Here is a 15,399-nt window from a genome sequence, read left to right on the forward strand (position 1 = left end):
GTACCAGACTTAGTACTCTAATTAAGGGGGTACAAATGGGGTACACATTCACCTTTGTTGATAGAAGATCACTGAGTGTCTTCAGTCCAACAAAGTTGTTTTATTCCAAATAACACCTGACAAGGGAGTACTGTGTGCCATCTTGAGCTCTTAGAGAAAAAAGTAGTATATAAAACTATTGAATGTATTATTTAATCAAATTCTTTATTTTATTTATTTTTAAATTTTTTATAAGACCTATAGTGTAGAGATGGAGGTCAAGGATATGAAGGGACCGTGTGCAGAAAACTGCCTGCCTTAGTATCCTGTTATCCCTATGTCTATGAGCTCATTCCAATTAGCACTGCCAAGGACTGCCAGGAACCAGCTAGATATGAGAGACTCTGCCCTGGCTGGGATGTTCGGATGTTCTTTAAGATTGACTAGGGAGGACACCAATAAACAATGCTTTTGCTGTGCATTATTTCCTGCTTGTTAAAACTGTATAAATACAATAAACTCTGTGTAGGCAGACAGACATTTTGGGATACCCTGCGATGACTGGTTTCTGAATCCCACACTATAGCAGCAGTTGGTCAAAGTATGTTTTGCCATATCAACAGTTTCATGCCAATTTTGTGCAACCATATATTTTTCTAAAAAAAAAAATCTTAGTAGACACAGCAGGACTGTTTTTCTGTGATTCCATAATTAACTGCTTTATGCATTCACATATTTCCATACAACAGATGAAATTTGAAATAGCCTTAAACCATTAAGCCATTTTGACAGTCTTTCTACAATATATTGAAATTAATAATTAGAGGTACTGCGTAATTAAAATAGCCTCTACCTTGTATAAATTCATGTCATTTTGCTGCTGACTGTTGCGCCGTAACTCTTTCATTCTGCCAGGGAAGGAGATGGAAGATCCTTACCCTGCTTCTTCTACAGATGATGTGTGTGTGTGTGTGTGTGTGTGTGTGTGTTTGTGTGTGTGTGTATGTATGTATGTATATATGTGTGTGTGTGTATCCCTATATATCTATATATCCATATATATATATCTATATATCCATATATATCTATATATCCATATATATCTATCTATATCTATATCTATATATCTCTATATATCTCTATCTATCTATCTATCTATCTATCTATCTATCTATCTATCTATCTATCTATCTATCTATATCTGTAACTTAAGTATAAATAATGCCACATTGAGGATGTGGAACAAAGCCCGAAGTAATTTTGGATCTGCATAATGGGGAAAGAAAATGAAATTTGTATTTGGATGTTCAGTTGTTTGCTGTGACCTTGTCAAGATCAGCACATCTATTTTTTTCTTATGAGCAGATCAAAATGTTGTCTTTTAACTAATCAAAAAACTGCAATTTCAATATTTAAATGAAGCACGTCTTAAAACAATTAAACCTACATGAGATTTTGAAGTTACCTAGGCAATATCAGCTGGTAATCATTGGCTCTAACTAAAGCCTTTTCCCCTGCCCATCTCTTTATTTTTGATGTTGGCTTCTCCTAGAGACCGTGATATTGATATTGTGATATTGTCAATTATTTTTGTAGGGAAAGCATGTTTTCCTTAAGAGATTTTAAGCTCTGGCTTCAGGAGTTTACAAAATATTCTGGGTTGCTGTAGGTAATGCCACAGCAGGTAACCCATTGTGTGTGTGTGTGTGTGTGTGTGTGTGTGTGTGTGTGTAAGCCCTAATAAGCAGGCATATACATAAAATGAAGGCTACTGCTAAGCTTGTAAGCTGCCCTGAGTATTCGGAGAAGGGCGGGATATAAATGGAATTAAAATAAATAAATAAAAATAAAAAAATACTTTTTAGATTAGTTGATCCAACCCTTGCCTGTTTGTTTCTTCTGTTTGAACACTTGTAACACTCACTTATTGTTCTATATACGAACATTTACAATATTTTAAATGACTTTTCTCTGCCATTGTACATGCATATGGTTTACCGGTAAGTATTTTATTTTGCTACAAATGTAGGGAAAAGAGATGGCTTACAACCTAGCCTATATTCATTCATAAGATAAGCCTCTGAGAAGTTTCACTTCTGAGGAGCACTTGGGAGAACAGAACAAGAAAATGCATTTTACTAAAACTTGCATTTTAGTAAGCTGCTTCTCCTTTAACAGTCCGCTAAGACTTGGCACTGTCAAGAAGCATAATTATATCTTTTTGTATTCTACTGCCTCTGAACATGTTGTTCTGGTTCCTTCAATACTTAACCAAAACTGTACATCCCAGAATAATACTTGATCCCAGAATGATACTTGATCTGAAGTATAAAGGAAAGTGTGGCTTTGTAGATGTTGCATTCATATGAACAACAACTGTAATATTATTTATCATTGCATGTGCTAGGTGGGGCTGCTGACAATTGCTGTTCAGCAACCATGAGCAAGACTTTTCAAACTGATTTTTCTTTCATGCTCTTAGTATCTTACCAGTCCCCATCAAGTTGTTACCAAACCCTAGGTTTCCATGAAGCATAGCTTTATTTTTTAAAAGCTTTGCATGCTGCAGAATACTAGCACAAACAGATGTGGGAATTTGTATGTGTTGCAGCTCAGTTTAGTGATCTTGCTAATGAACAGTGAGCTGTAAATATAGGATTTTTTTATGATGAGTTCTCTGAAAACTACAAATTATTTCTTCCTTGAAGAAACTTGATTTGGGGTGCCTAGATAATTGTGTGGGAGAGCATGCTATAATGTTCCATGTTATGAAGAACTGGGGGTGATCAGTCATAACCCTTTTACAGTTAACTATCTTGTACATTCCCAAAGCTGTAATCATATACTACTATAATGTACACCAAGTAAAATAAACCTTCAGGGAAAGAAAAACTTCATATGATTGAAATTTGTTGAGCCAAGTTTCAGGAAATAACCTACTAGTGTGGTAAACAATAAGATCTTGGCCTTGAGTAAAATACAATAAAATCTATTAGAGTTTTCCCAAAGGGTTGGTTTGATTTAATATAGTTTGATCTGGTTTTGAGAAAGATGATAAATAAGGGAGTGCAGTAGTTACATACCTCTTGAAAATAAAAATTAAGATTTGCAATTGTTAATATATCAAGTATTCTTAATTTTTTAAATTGTTTTTTGATGCTGTCCCAAGTTACGGTACAAAAGATGGACAGCAATATAAATCTTACAAAATAAAGTAATAATTTCCTATACTCTGCCTGCTGATATAGGTAAAGCCATTTTTTAAAATGTGACTAGTAAACTTGGACAATTTGGAAGTTCATGCTGTGAAGCACTGCAATGTCTAGTTTCACCTTCACAAATCATGTGGTGGTTGCTGTAATGCATTATGCATGATAGCCCAGCCCTGTATTGGCAGATATGTTCTGAGGGCAGGACACATCACATTTGGATTGAGATGACAAATCAAGCTTCTAGCTTCGGAGGTACTCAGAGCACTGCTTGACTTTGGTACATGACTGTTGTTTAGTCATTAATAAATCATTGTTGCCATAGGGCAAAGACAAACAAAATATTGGAAGTATTTGTAGCAAGAAATTTATAAAGCTTTCATATTGTGTTATGATCAGCTGACATAACAATCAAACCTTTCCTCCTTTTTATGCTTTACTACCAAGCAAAGGAAACTACTTACGTAGTTAATAGCTACTTATCATTTTTCAGAGATACAATAAAACACAGGCTACTGCCAAATGTTGAGGTTGCTAGCATATTTATTTATTTATTTATTTATTTATTTATTTATTTATTTATTTATTTATTTATTTAATATCCTGCCTATATTATCTATTATAAGTCATTCAATGTGGCGAACATAGCTAATACTCCTTCCTCCATAACAAGAACTCCCTGAGGTGGGTTGGGTTGAGAGATAATGGCTGACCAAAAGTCACCCAGCTGGCTTTTATGTCTAAAGCAGGACTAGAACTCACAGTCTTCTGGTTTCTAGGCCCATACAAGACCAGACTGGCTGTTCAAATATAATAAAAACAATACAAAAGGGAAATGCACTGTGGTAATTTTTAAATAAAAAAGTGAGTTCTTAAATTTCAAGTTCCATTTGAAGCCGAAGCTAAATGATCCCTAACTCTGGAATGGGTGTGAGAGGCAGACAAGGGGGGATGTTTTTTGTTTGACCATAAATTTATATTTATTTTATATTTGTGTTTTACACATTGTAGGAAAGACTAGTATTTTAGTGCTCAGGGCTATGGCAGGTCAATGAGAAAAAAATTGTCTTGTATATTGAAGTATAGTCGTGTCATATTCTGTAATATGACTCACTCACAAATATAAAGTCTCATGGTATAGTCCAACATATTATTTATTTATTTAAAACATTTATGTAGCATGCCTATCTTCCAACCAACTCCATATAAAATCAAATTAAAACTATGACTGATGTAATTTTATTTATACAGAGATACAGAGTAATACAGTCCATGCACTAATTCTGTTTCTCCATGGATGCCAACATGCCAGAACTACAGAACAAGAAAAATTGCTACAGCTCTTGCTTCAGTTAGTTGAATATGTGTATCCTGTGTTAATTGGCTCACTGTCTTCATTGAGATGTTGATGTACTTTTTGCTACTTATAATGAAATACAGCATTTTTACTCTGCAAAGCTGGGTTTCACACACACTGTTGTAGACTGTAGTTTAGCCTGATACGTGGGCTCATTCGTTACGGTTTAATCAATACAGTATAGCTAAGCATGACATGTATATACAACCATTTTTAAAAACAGAAACACCTAAGCTTGTGATCTTTGTGCAATAGAAAAGCATTTAATTATTGCACTAGAAAGCAGGACAGGACACAATCAGAAGATAGATTGGTAAATTCTATCCAGATCAGCTTGATTTTGACCAGCAGAGACCCAAAGCAATTACAAGTTGATGGATGGCTAGTGGCTTATAGGAGTGAAATAAATGGCCTGAGGGAAGTTACTTATGGACAGATGTCCAAACACAACTCAAGGGATTAAATTTAACAGCACTTTGACCATCTGGGATCCATGGGAGCACAGCCAAAAAAATACAGGAAGCCCAAGTGACTGAATGATATTGCTTCTTTCAAGCTGCACAATTAGATGATCTCGATTTTTTTTTTAAAAAAATCCGTCCATTAGAAGCATGTCAAAATCAAGTTTGTCTTTCATCACTTCAGATCAGTTCTATTCCAACATTATCCCATGTTTGCTAAGAGAAAGTGTATAATTATGCTTTTAAATTACACTCATCTCTGATTTCCTTCTATAAATCGACTAATGATGTATGTACTACAGTTTTAGTTAACTTAATCCCATTAAGCCTTTTATTTGTATGAAGCCTTTTATGTATTTATCAAGTCTGTATTGACCTCATCTCAGAAAAAGTGATTCTGGGCAGGTTTATGATTAACAGAATGATGAAACACCCTGCTAATTACAAACTCTAAGCTAAAGAAGAATTATAGTTTACAGTCTGAACTATAGTGCCTAGTGCAGGATGTCAAACTGCCAGCCCATGGGCCAGTTGCATCATACGGAGGCCACGCCTGCTGTAAAGGAGCAGGCAGGACAGCGAGGTTAAGCAAAACTTAACTTTATTTGGAACCAGGCAAACAAACAGAAGAACATCGCTCTATTTATACTTGCAGCTGTCAGATGTCTGACCAATCGGGGCTGTGCCGGTTTCCCGCTTTGTTTGTTTCAGCCAATCGGTGTCTGGCTGGTTTGACAGCTCGGAGCTGTCATCTGGTGGCGCGTGCGCTGTAGCCGGCAACTTTGACAGCCGAGAGCTGTCAGTCGGTTAGCGCCTGCGTAGTTCCCTCCGGCAGCTTTTGACAGCTGTCAAAAGCTGCCGCGGTTTTACCTCAGCCCCTTTGGTTTACATTAAAGTATGGTTAACGTTTGTTTTCATTAAACATGTGAATACATAACAACGCCCACCCCAGCTCCAGCAATGCAAAAGAAGTCACGATACATCGCGACACGTCACGTGACGTGGCGAGTTTGACACCCGTGACCTAGTGTATCTGAACCTAAAAGGCTACTCTCTAAATGAGAGGCTAGATTTTATCTTTGGGAATGTTTTTTCTCTAATAAATGCTGAGCTGACATCACATCACAGTTTATTGTTATTGTATTGTTATTCCTCCTTCCATTTATACCAAGTCTTTCTGTAAGTACAGTACAGAAATTTCACTCTTCCTCAGTGATGTGCTTTAGATTTGTTGTTCTGTAGTTTTCAAAATTCCCAACCAACATGATTATCAGCCCCAACCATCTGGAGAGGATTGGGTTAATGGAAAGCTGAGCTTCAGTGACATTACAATACTAAGCTATCTGAATAATTTAATATCCAAACCTCAGGAGATGAGAACAATGTAATAATGTTCCTGCTACAATGGGAATTATATTTCTTAAACAATGCTGCCTCTTTTGTAATTTCCTTAAAAAATTGCATTAAAATTCAAGGCTGACTTCAGATTATATATCACAATTTAGCTCTGTGAGAATAAGCTTTGTCTTTCCCTATGTTTGTATATATCCTCCTTAGGCAGGAAGCAGGCTGCAAATATTTCTTTCCTAATTAACCACAACTTGCAACATCAACCAATGCAAAATAAACCATGGTTAATATTAAACAATTCTTTAAACTAGAGATGACACAGATACATCAAAACTGAGTACTGTTTTGAATCTAACCAGATTTGTTTCTGTTTGCTTTTTTCAGTATCACTTTTTCTGTTTATTGATGTGCTTCTTCTTTATGTGGGTCTTCTACAATGCTTGTATAATTGGTATCTTAGTATCTTGTGATGGACTGTATATTTCTTTTCTTTTAATGGGTAAATGCAGTTTCTATTTATGCTTAAGGCTTGGGTAGTTACTAGGTTTTAAATGAAAGGTGGAACAGTATCGAAGGGTTGAGAATGGAAAAGAAGTGGAATGTAAAATGCATCCTCAGGAGAGAGAATGATAAATAGTTTAAATATTTTAAATATTTAATATTAATATTTATCAGCAATTTAGTGTGCTAAGACTAGTGAGTTGTTTCCCTGGCTCACAACATGAAGGAGAAATTTACATATTGAGAGTTCCACCTGAGTGCTACAAGTTCATAACAGAATGCATAAAGTATTCCTAATCAGTAGTTAATTGTTGCACTTGAAATCTTATTAAAATAAGCTAGTAGGAAACTAACTAATTCTTAATAGATCAGTTACTCAACACAAATCTATTGAAAGATCTAAAATGATGTTTCATTGATCTGTTGTTAAGCATATTATAAGTATGTAACTGATTGATTCTTTGGTTAATAATGGATGGGTGGGTTAAGAAATAACCTTGAGTTGTACTCTCTTTTATGTCAATTGACTTGCTGAAAACGTCTGTAGCATTTAAAATATTTTAAAACTCCATTCCATTTTTGACTGAATTAACAAAACATCACAAGAAGAATTAAAAATAATAATAAAGGATTACTATGTTGTATGTGCAGGGACGCGGTGGCTCAGTGGGTTAGGACGCTGAGCTTGTCGATCAGAAGATGGGCAGTTTGGCGGGTTGAATCCCGAGTGCCGCGTAACAGAGTGAGCGCCTGTTACTCGTCCCAGCTTCTGCCAACCTAGCAGTTCGAAAGCACGTAAAAAATGCAAGTAGAAAAATAGGGACCACTATGGTGGGAAGGTAACAGCATTCCGTGCGCCTTTGGCGTCTAGTCATGCTGGCCACATGATCACGGAGACGTCCTAGGACAAGCGCTGGCTCTTCGGCTTTGAAACGGAGATGAGTTTCAAAGAGTTGGAAACGACTAGCACCCATGTGCGGGGGAACCTTTACCTTACCTATGTTGTATGTATTGAGCCTCATCAGACATCCATGTTTGGCATGGTATATGAACACAATTTTTTTAAAAAAGCAAGACATGGTGAGCAGATTTGAATCAATTGCAGGGGTCTTCAAAATATTTGTTCTGTTAATTTTTAGCTAAATACATTTTCCAGAATATTAAATACTATTGTTCCAGATAAAGATGCTTCAAAAATATTTTGCGATGGCAAGCCTTATGTTTAGCAATGGTAGTTGAATAAATTTATAATGCTATATCTATTTATATGGTTAAAATGGAAATTATATGATTACAGGGTTTATTACCAGGTTATTGAGATATTTTTCTCAAAAACATTTTGCCAAAATAAATTATTTGTGGTTTGCACCAAACATACTGATATATACTAGGAGCACTATATGGAAAGCTAATTTTAATGAGTGTAAAGCTAGTTTGCATCATCTTCATAGTTGTTGGCAATTTGTTGAAATTATTTAAAAAGGGTTTGAAAGGTAATGCAACACATTGTAGTGATATTCAAGAATTTTAAAGATTTTGATATTTTAATCTACATGTTTTGTTGAAATATACATTTCTGTCAGCCCTTCAGGGTAGAGCAGACTAAGGAACCAAAGTCATGCATGCGAATATTACTTTTATTATAACATTAGGGCAACAAGATTAGGTAACCTTTATTGTCATTTTTTACTGTGGGCAAACTGGCACACATTAAAAATGAAATTCTGTTACCTGCTTTCAAAAATGTACAGTTCTTTTTACCCCAGTTCTTGTAAAAGATTTAACATCCATTCCTTTTTAACATAATTACCAAGAATCATTATGTGTGCATGAGAGATATGTGTATGCATGTATGATTGTATACAAAATAATAGGTTGAGAGTAGTTTTTCAATTGGCAACTCACAATTGTATCTCACAAAATAAACAATCAAATATACATGGAAATTGCTTATATAGTATGGAACTAGAACTGACTATACCAGTGGACCCCAAAAAGAATGGGTTGTTCCTTAAGATTTGTTTTTAATAATAACAAGATAAAACTGCATAAAAAATAAATAAATAAAAGAGAACTCATTTCTTTTTCTGTACTGTTCTGATTCTTCAAAGTATGTCTGTGGTATAAGAGAACTACTGGCCAACTGGCCAATTAATTAATGATGAGGGTGAGGATAGCTCACCTTGCAATATCAGTTGATCTTGTCCTGCTTGTGAATATAAATTTATTTTGGGGGCAGTATATAAAAATGAGTACCCATTTTCCTGATGAATTGATAATATTACACATCATGGTAGCATAATGTCTGCAAAAAGAAAAGCAAATCAGGAACTCAATAGTTCAACCTTAAGCAACATAACATTTTTTATTATTGCCTTTTTCTTCCTCCTTGAGACCATATTTAATCTTTTCCCTCATCTATGAGCAGATCATCATTGGTGACATTCCTGGAAGGATAAACTCTCAGTTCATAGCATAATTTAGATATTCAAGCTGCCAGTGGAAGGTAATGATCCATGAAGGAGGCCATCCATAATAATAGTAGAAAAATATAGGAAATGGAAGACTGTCCTAGAACTACTAAAATAGTATGGAAGAGAATACTTTGTCAATAAAATCAAAGTGGTGCTATGTGTAATACTGGGAGAACATGATTTTGATTGATGGAATATGTAATTATGATTATCTGCCTCTGAGTGGTGTTGACTCAGTGACCACAGAAATAGACTTTCTTCAGTAAAGGAGAATATTTGTAGCTCAGGGTTGAAGTGAGATGTCTTTGGTTTTCTCTGACCTTGGTTATTTTTTTGCAGACATTTGATTACGCAAACTAGGTAGCGTTATTAGCGCTAGCTCTGATGAAATATCTGCAAGAAAATAATCAAGATCAGAACGCACCAAAGACACCCCCCCTCAGACCTTCTTCAGGATGATCTGTCCCCTACCTGGCCCTTCAGGTCTTTAAACATTGTACCTGCTGTTGCTGTAATTGAGCCCACAAGTCCACTTGCTACCATACTAATCATCTTCTTTCTTTCCATCTTTCCTAATCTTGTGATTTTCCTCAAAGGAGCTGAATCTTTGCATAATCTGTTCAAAATAATCTTAAGTGAAAATCTGGGTTGTTTGTTCTATCACTAATGTGGGTTAGATTTTTTTTCTATTCATGGAATTATAAGATGGCTCCTCCAACACCCAAGGTCAAAAACATCAATACTGTACTCTTTTTTAAAGTCTTAACTTTCCCTTTCATAGGATTTCACAGAGAAAATCATTACCTGAATGATTCTGATCTTTGGAGGTTTAGACACATCACAGCAAATCATTCTCCTTCATTTCTGTTTTTTTAGACTGTACAAATGCAAGAACATTTTTCTTATGATCTCTTTTCAATTTTGGCATTCTGGTCTTCAGCCACAAGCAATGCATGTTCTGTTAATTTTAGGTCGACCATAACACTTATCAACCTCCTCCTCTTCTGCATCAGTGAATGGAACATAAACATATTTAAGCATCATATCAAAGGATCGTCTGCAAAGTCAAATGATTTGGTCAATGACTGCATTGTATCCAAGTATTGTCTTGCTATATCCTTCCAGACTATGAAAGCAATGCCATTTTTTGTTTTTATGTTCTGAATAATAAACAAGCAATATCATTTTCTTTGTTTTTATGACCTGAGGTGTAAACAGCATGATGTTCTGTCTGAAAATACCAATTCCAGTCCATTTCAACTCAATTCAGTTGCATTCACTAATGCCTAATACGTGAAAATGTACTCTATTTTATTTGTTTTGAGCTTTCCTATGTTCATTTTTCCTATATTCCATGCAGGGATTTTGTTTCCCTGCATGGCAACTGCAGCAACTAGATTTTCCAAAAGCTTTATCTAGCCATATCATAAACACAATTAGTACTTCTTCAATAACATGTTGAGTGCTATTTGACTTGAACTGCCCTTTATCTGACATTCTATTATCAATACTGTTGACATGCTTTTCTTGGAGTGGTTTAAAAGTAAATCTGATTTACCTTTTCCTGTGCAATATGAAAGTATATCTTTGCCATTGTCACTCAAATAATCATCCATCTCCAGCATCTTTCAATGTAGTTGCTGCTCAATGTAGGTGTATTTTTCCTTCAGCTGGTCTCTGGAATGACCTTGAACAACTTGAGTGACTGCTGGAAGTAACAATCCTGGCATTCTTCACATATTCCTTCCAACTCCCCGCCCCCCCCCATCAGTATTTAAGTGGAAAGTGGTACTTTGGGATAAGAATAAGGCTGGTTTAGTTTATTTAATGTATTGAGTAAAAAGCCTTGGAGGGGAGATGATTTAGAATAAGTTTGTATTTAAAGTTATGTCTATTTGCTGTAGAAAGTGTTCTATAAGCGGCTAATATATTAGGAGTTTGAGATTCTGGTCAAGTTGTAAAGTTCTATTGTTTTATTTGCATTCGTACAGAATTAAAAGGGTTTTTTTTAAAAAAAATGGTACAATTTTGAATAATTACATCTACTTGTTTATATACAAATTAATAATATAAAGATACTTGCCTATGTGAACAATTATTTTAAATCTGATTTCTGCACAGGACAGGAGAGAAAATAAAAGTGTCTAATTATGATGAAATTTGTATGCTTTTTTTGAAAACAATAAAAATTATAAGGATGGATAAAACAATTGCAGCAAGAAATTTTAGGTAACTACACACTAAATGGTTTTGAAAGAAAGTGAAAAGCTTCAAATCACTTGCTTGTCACAGCAACAATTTTTTACAACTTCAAATGGGTCAATAGAAATGAGAAGAAATTGCTTTTGATAAATATATGATCTACAAGATTAAAAAGAGAGGCAAAAGTTCAGTAAGCATGACATCTTAGAAATTGAAACCCCAGGTGTCTTTCTGTAACAGAGTTCCCCAATGTTTCTGATTTTGCGGATCGGCAGTGAGGAAAGGGGATGGTTCTGCACGAGTGGCCAGCAAGCATGCATGTGTGTATGTAGCTCCATTTGCATGAACGGCTTGCACTTGTGCCTGTCGCTCATGCAAATGGAGAGTGTTTGCATGTATACACCCACGGCTTGCACAAGTGAGGATGCGCATGTGTGCTTGCTGGCCATTTCCGCAGCCCGGTTGCAATCCCCTCATGGCCCACTAGTGGGTTGTGGCTCACAGGTTGGGACCCCTGTTCGATTAGAATTATTTTCAACATTATATTGATTTGAGAACTAAAGCAAGAGACTTCAGAATAAATTGGATTGGGGCGCAATTTTGATTATAGCTTGTGTTTCGCAAATATGACTGAAGCCATACGGCAAACTCAATTTTTAAAATGAAAAAAAAAAAGACTTGTTTTGGCCAAAATAAAATAGTCTATTGGATAGCTGTTTAATTTCTGATTAAATAAAGATGTTCAAAGATTACCCCTCAGAGCCTTATATGCTGTGCAGCAATATTTGAATGTTTTTGTAATATATTTAAATCATTTATTTATTTATTATTTATTTATTTATGCATAAATGGACTGTTTTGGATATGGACAGTGCAATAATCTACTGATAGAAGTTACACATTCCTTTATTAAGTTTTTTAAATTATTATTTCTGTTTCTGTGTTGTGCTACATTTTACATTTCTTATGTGTTTTTAACACATGATTCCTATAAATTTTACTGTACTATGGTACAATATTTTCACTGAGCTTTTTCTTTAGGGATCATATTTTGGGAGATGCAATACAATAACTTCAAAGCTTCTTTTGAATGTAAATATTTGTTTATAAAATGAACATTGACTCTACATGCATCTTGTTTCATATTGAGATTATAACCAGTAATCTTGAAACAAATAAATTGATATATTTTCCACATGATTGATTGTGTGGTATCAAGTCATTGTGAACTCTTAGCAACAACATAGATAGAATTTCTCCATGATTTTGTCCCTGATACTTTGCTTATATTATGAATTATTTACAGTGGGACATTTTAATCTCACTTTCAATGATGAACACAACATGTAAAATCCAAGTTGCATGAATAATGTATGTTTATACAGTAGATTTTTATGTGTCTTTTTCTCATACTACCCCATGTCATCTCCCATCTGCTCAGACATTTCCCTCTCAAACAGAGAACATAGTGTATGGATGTATATGTGACTGTAGGCAGCAAAAGGGACCGGAGGGCAAAAATGAGCTGGCAGAAGCAGTCAGTGGAAAAGCCGCAGTAGATTTTATTCTAGATGGCCCATTAATAATTCAGAATATAATTTATTCTCTGGTTTGTGGCTTAACAGTCAGCATGATTTCATTAGAAAATTTTGGAAGTCCTTAACCTAGAACTGGTCTATTGAGAACAAGTTTTTTCCCCCTTTATTTTTTAAAATGTATAAAGTTTGAGGCACTAAGATATAAAGCTTTTTATATAGCTTTAAAGTCAACTGACATACATTTGTAGACTTAGTGTTTTATTTCCTGCTTTGAGGTGACACTTGCTAATTTTGTTGAAGATTAAATTTAATAAAACTATCCAAAAGGCATTTGTTGCTGCTTTTCCTGAAGAGGGCTATAGGGTCAATCCCATCAAAACAACACATTACTGTAAAATCCTGAACTTATAAACGTGAAACTTGTCAATACTGTAAGATTTATTTTATTTATGCACTTTAAGACTCAGAATGACTGTTCATAAAGTTGGCTTTCATGATAGAGGAAGCAAATTAAAAGTGGATAAATTCTTTCCCTGTCGTAAAGTATTGGCAATAAAATCGGGCTGTGTGACAGTGAAAGCAACTAAATCTCTCCTTTGACCTTTGACCTGAATGATAAGAGCAAAGGGGACTCATTATGGTTGCACTGGCACTTGGTTGTCATTTTCTGTCTTCCCAATCTATGTTAGTCTATTCCAGGTCTGGACTTGTATAAATTCCCAACCTGATAGCAGGGACTGGCCTAACATGTACATTTGCGACGAAGCAGGGAAAGTGGGAATGTGTTTCCCCACAATTTGCGACCTCTTTCAAATGCTCCTGTCTTCCACAGTTTTAAAAACTCCTGCTCTAAGTTATTCGGAGAAAGATTTAATTCATTTGTTTTATTCCTACTTTGCATGTTAACTGTAGCTATTGGCAGAGTATATTTAACAAAATAGTTACATTAACTTGCCAATCTAGCCATAATTGTTATTTAAAAGATAGAAAAAGTTGAGTTAGTTGTCAAAAATCAACAAAATTGATCTGTTTGGAACATCTACAGAGAAATTTTGGCTTGATGACTGCTTCTGGTGTGACTTAGTGGCGAATATAGTGCTTCAAAGAGACCTAGTTGATTTTGTTTATTGCAGCTAATGTTTAATTCGTATCTTAGTACTATATCCATAAATGAAAATCATACTGATTTAATTGGAAAGCCTATTGTGAAGTTATAATAGAACTATTGACAGTAGTCCATAAGAATAAGATTTGCTTCTTTTAAAGATACCACACATCTGAGAATGAAAGTTTTTTTCATTAAGGTAAGGTAAAGGTTCCCCCGCACATGTGTGCTAGTCGTTTCCGACTCTAGGGGCCGGTGCTCATCTCCGTTTCAAAGCCGAAGAGCCAGCGTTTGTCCGAGGACGTCTCCGTGGTCATGTGGCCGGCATGACTGGACGCCAAAGGCGCACGGAACGCTGTTACCTTCCCACTGTAGTGGTCCCTATTTTTCTACTTGCATTTTTACGTGCTTTCGAACTGCTAGGTGGGCAGAAGCTGGGACGAGTAACAGGCGCTCACTCTGTTACGCGGCACTCGGGATTCGACCCGCCAAACTGCCGACCTTCTGATCGACAAGCTCAGCGTCCTAACCCACTGAGCCACCGCGTCCCTTTTTTTCATTAGCTCAGATATTGATTTATATATGCCATTTTCTCGTACCTAATCTTTCTTGAAAAGGAAATTTTTATCTGTATATCTGTCTACCTTCATAAAATATATTGTTACATTTTCATGGATAAAGACATTGGTCTGCTTAAATTCTTTTCTAAGGTACAATAAACATGCATTCTGCAAAAAGTTACTTAATTTTTGTAAAAATAAATAAATCATAATCTGCTTTGGTTTCTGTTCTAGGCTTTTGGTCAGGCTCATACCAACCACAAGAAAGTAGCAGCAGATGGAGAAAGCAGGGAGGAGACTTTGATACAGGAATCTGCCACAAAAGAAGAATACTACATGAAAAAGGTTATGGAACTGCAGACAGAACTCAAGCAGCTGAGGAATGTCCTTGCCAACACCCAGTCTGAAAATGAACGCCTAAATTCAGTTGCCCAGGAACTGAGAGAGGTAAGCATTTTTAAGCAGTAATGCTTGAACTGAAAAACCTTTGAAACTGAACAATTGCATTCCTTGGAAGAGCAATAGCAATAGCACTTAGACTTATGTACCGCTTCATAGTGCTTAACAGCCCTCTCTAACCAGTTTACAGAGTCAGCGTATTGCCCCCAACAATCTGGGTCTTCATTTTACTGACCTCAGAAGGATGGAAGGCTGAGTCAACCT

At 35.5% G+C, this 15,399-nt stretch overlaps 1 protein-coding gene across 2 annotated transcripts in view; it reads left to right on the plus strand.

The window, feature by feature from the left end:
* The window catches only part of BICD2 (BICD cargo adaptor 2), a 105,063-nt gene that overhangs the window by 58,081 nt on the left and 31,583 nt on the right, over nt 1-15,399 (plus strand). For both annotated transcript variants that reach the window (XM_083351700.1, XM_083351699.1), the window contains exon 2: nt 14,971-15,183. In XM_083351700.1, coding sequence (XP_083207826.1) covers nt 14,971-15,183 — 213 coding nt within the window. The remainder of the gene's footprint in view (nt 1-14,970; nt 15,184-15,399) is intronic.

The sequence above is a fragment of the Vipera ursinii genome, assembly GCF_947247035.1.
Source record: "Vipera ursinii genome assembly, chromosome: 2".
NCBI classification, from domain to species: Eukaryota; Metazoa; Chordata; class Lepidosauria; order Squamata; family Viperidae; genus Vipera; species Vipera ursinii.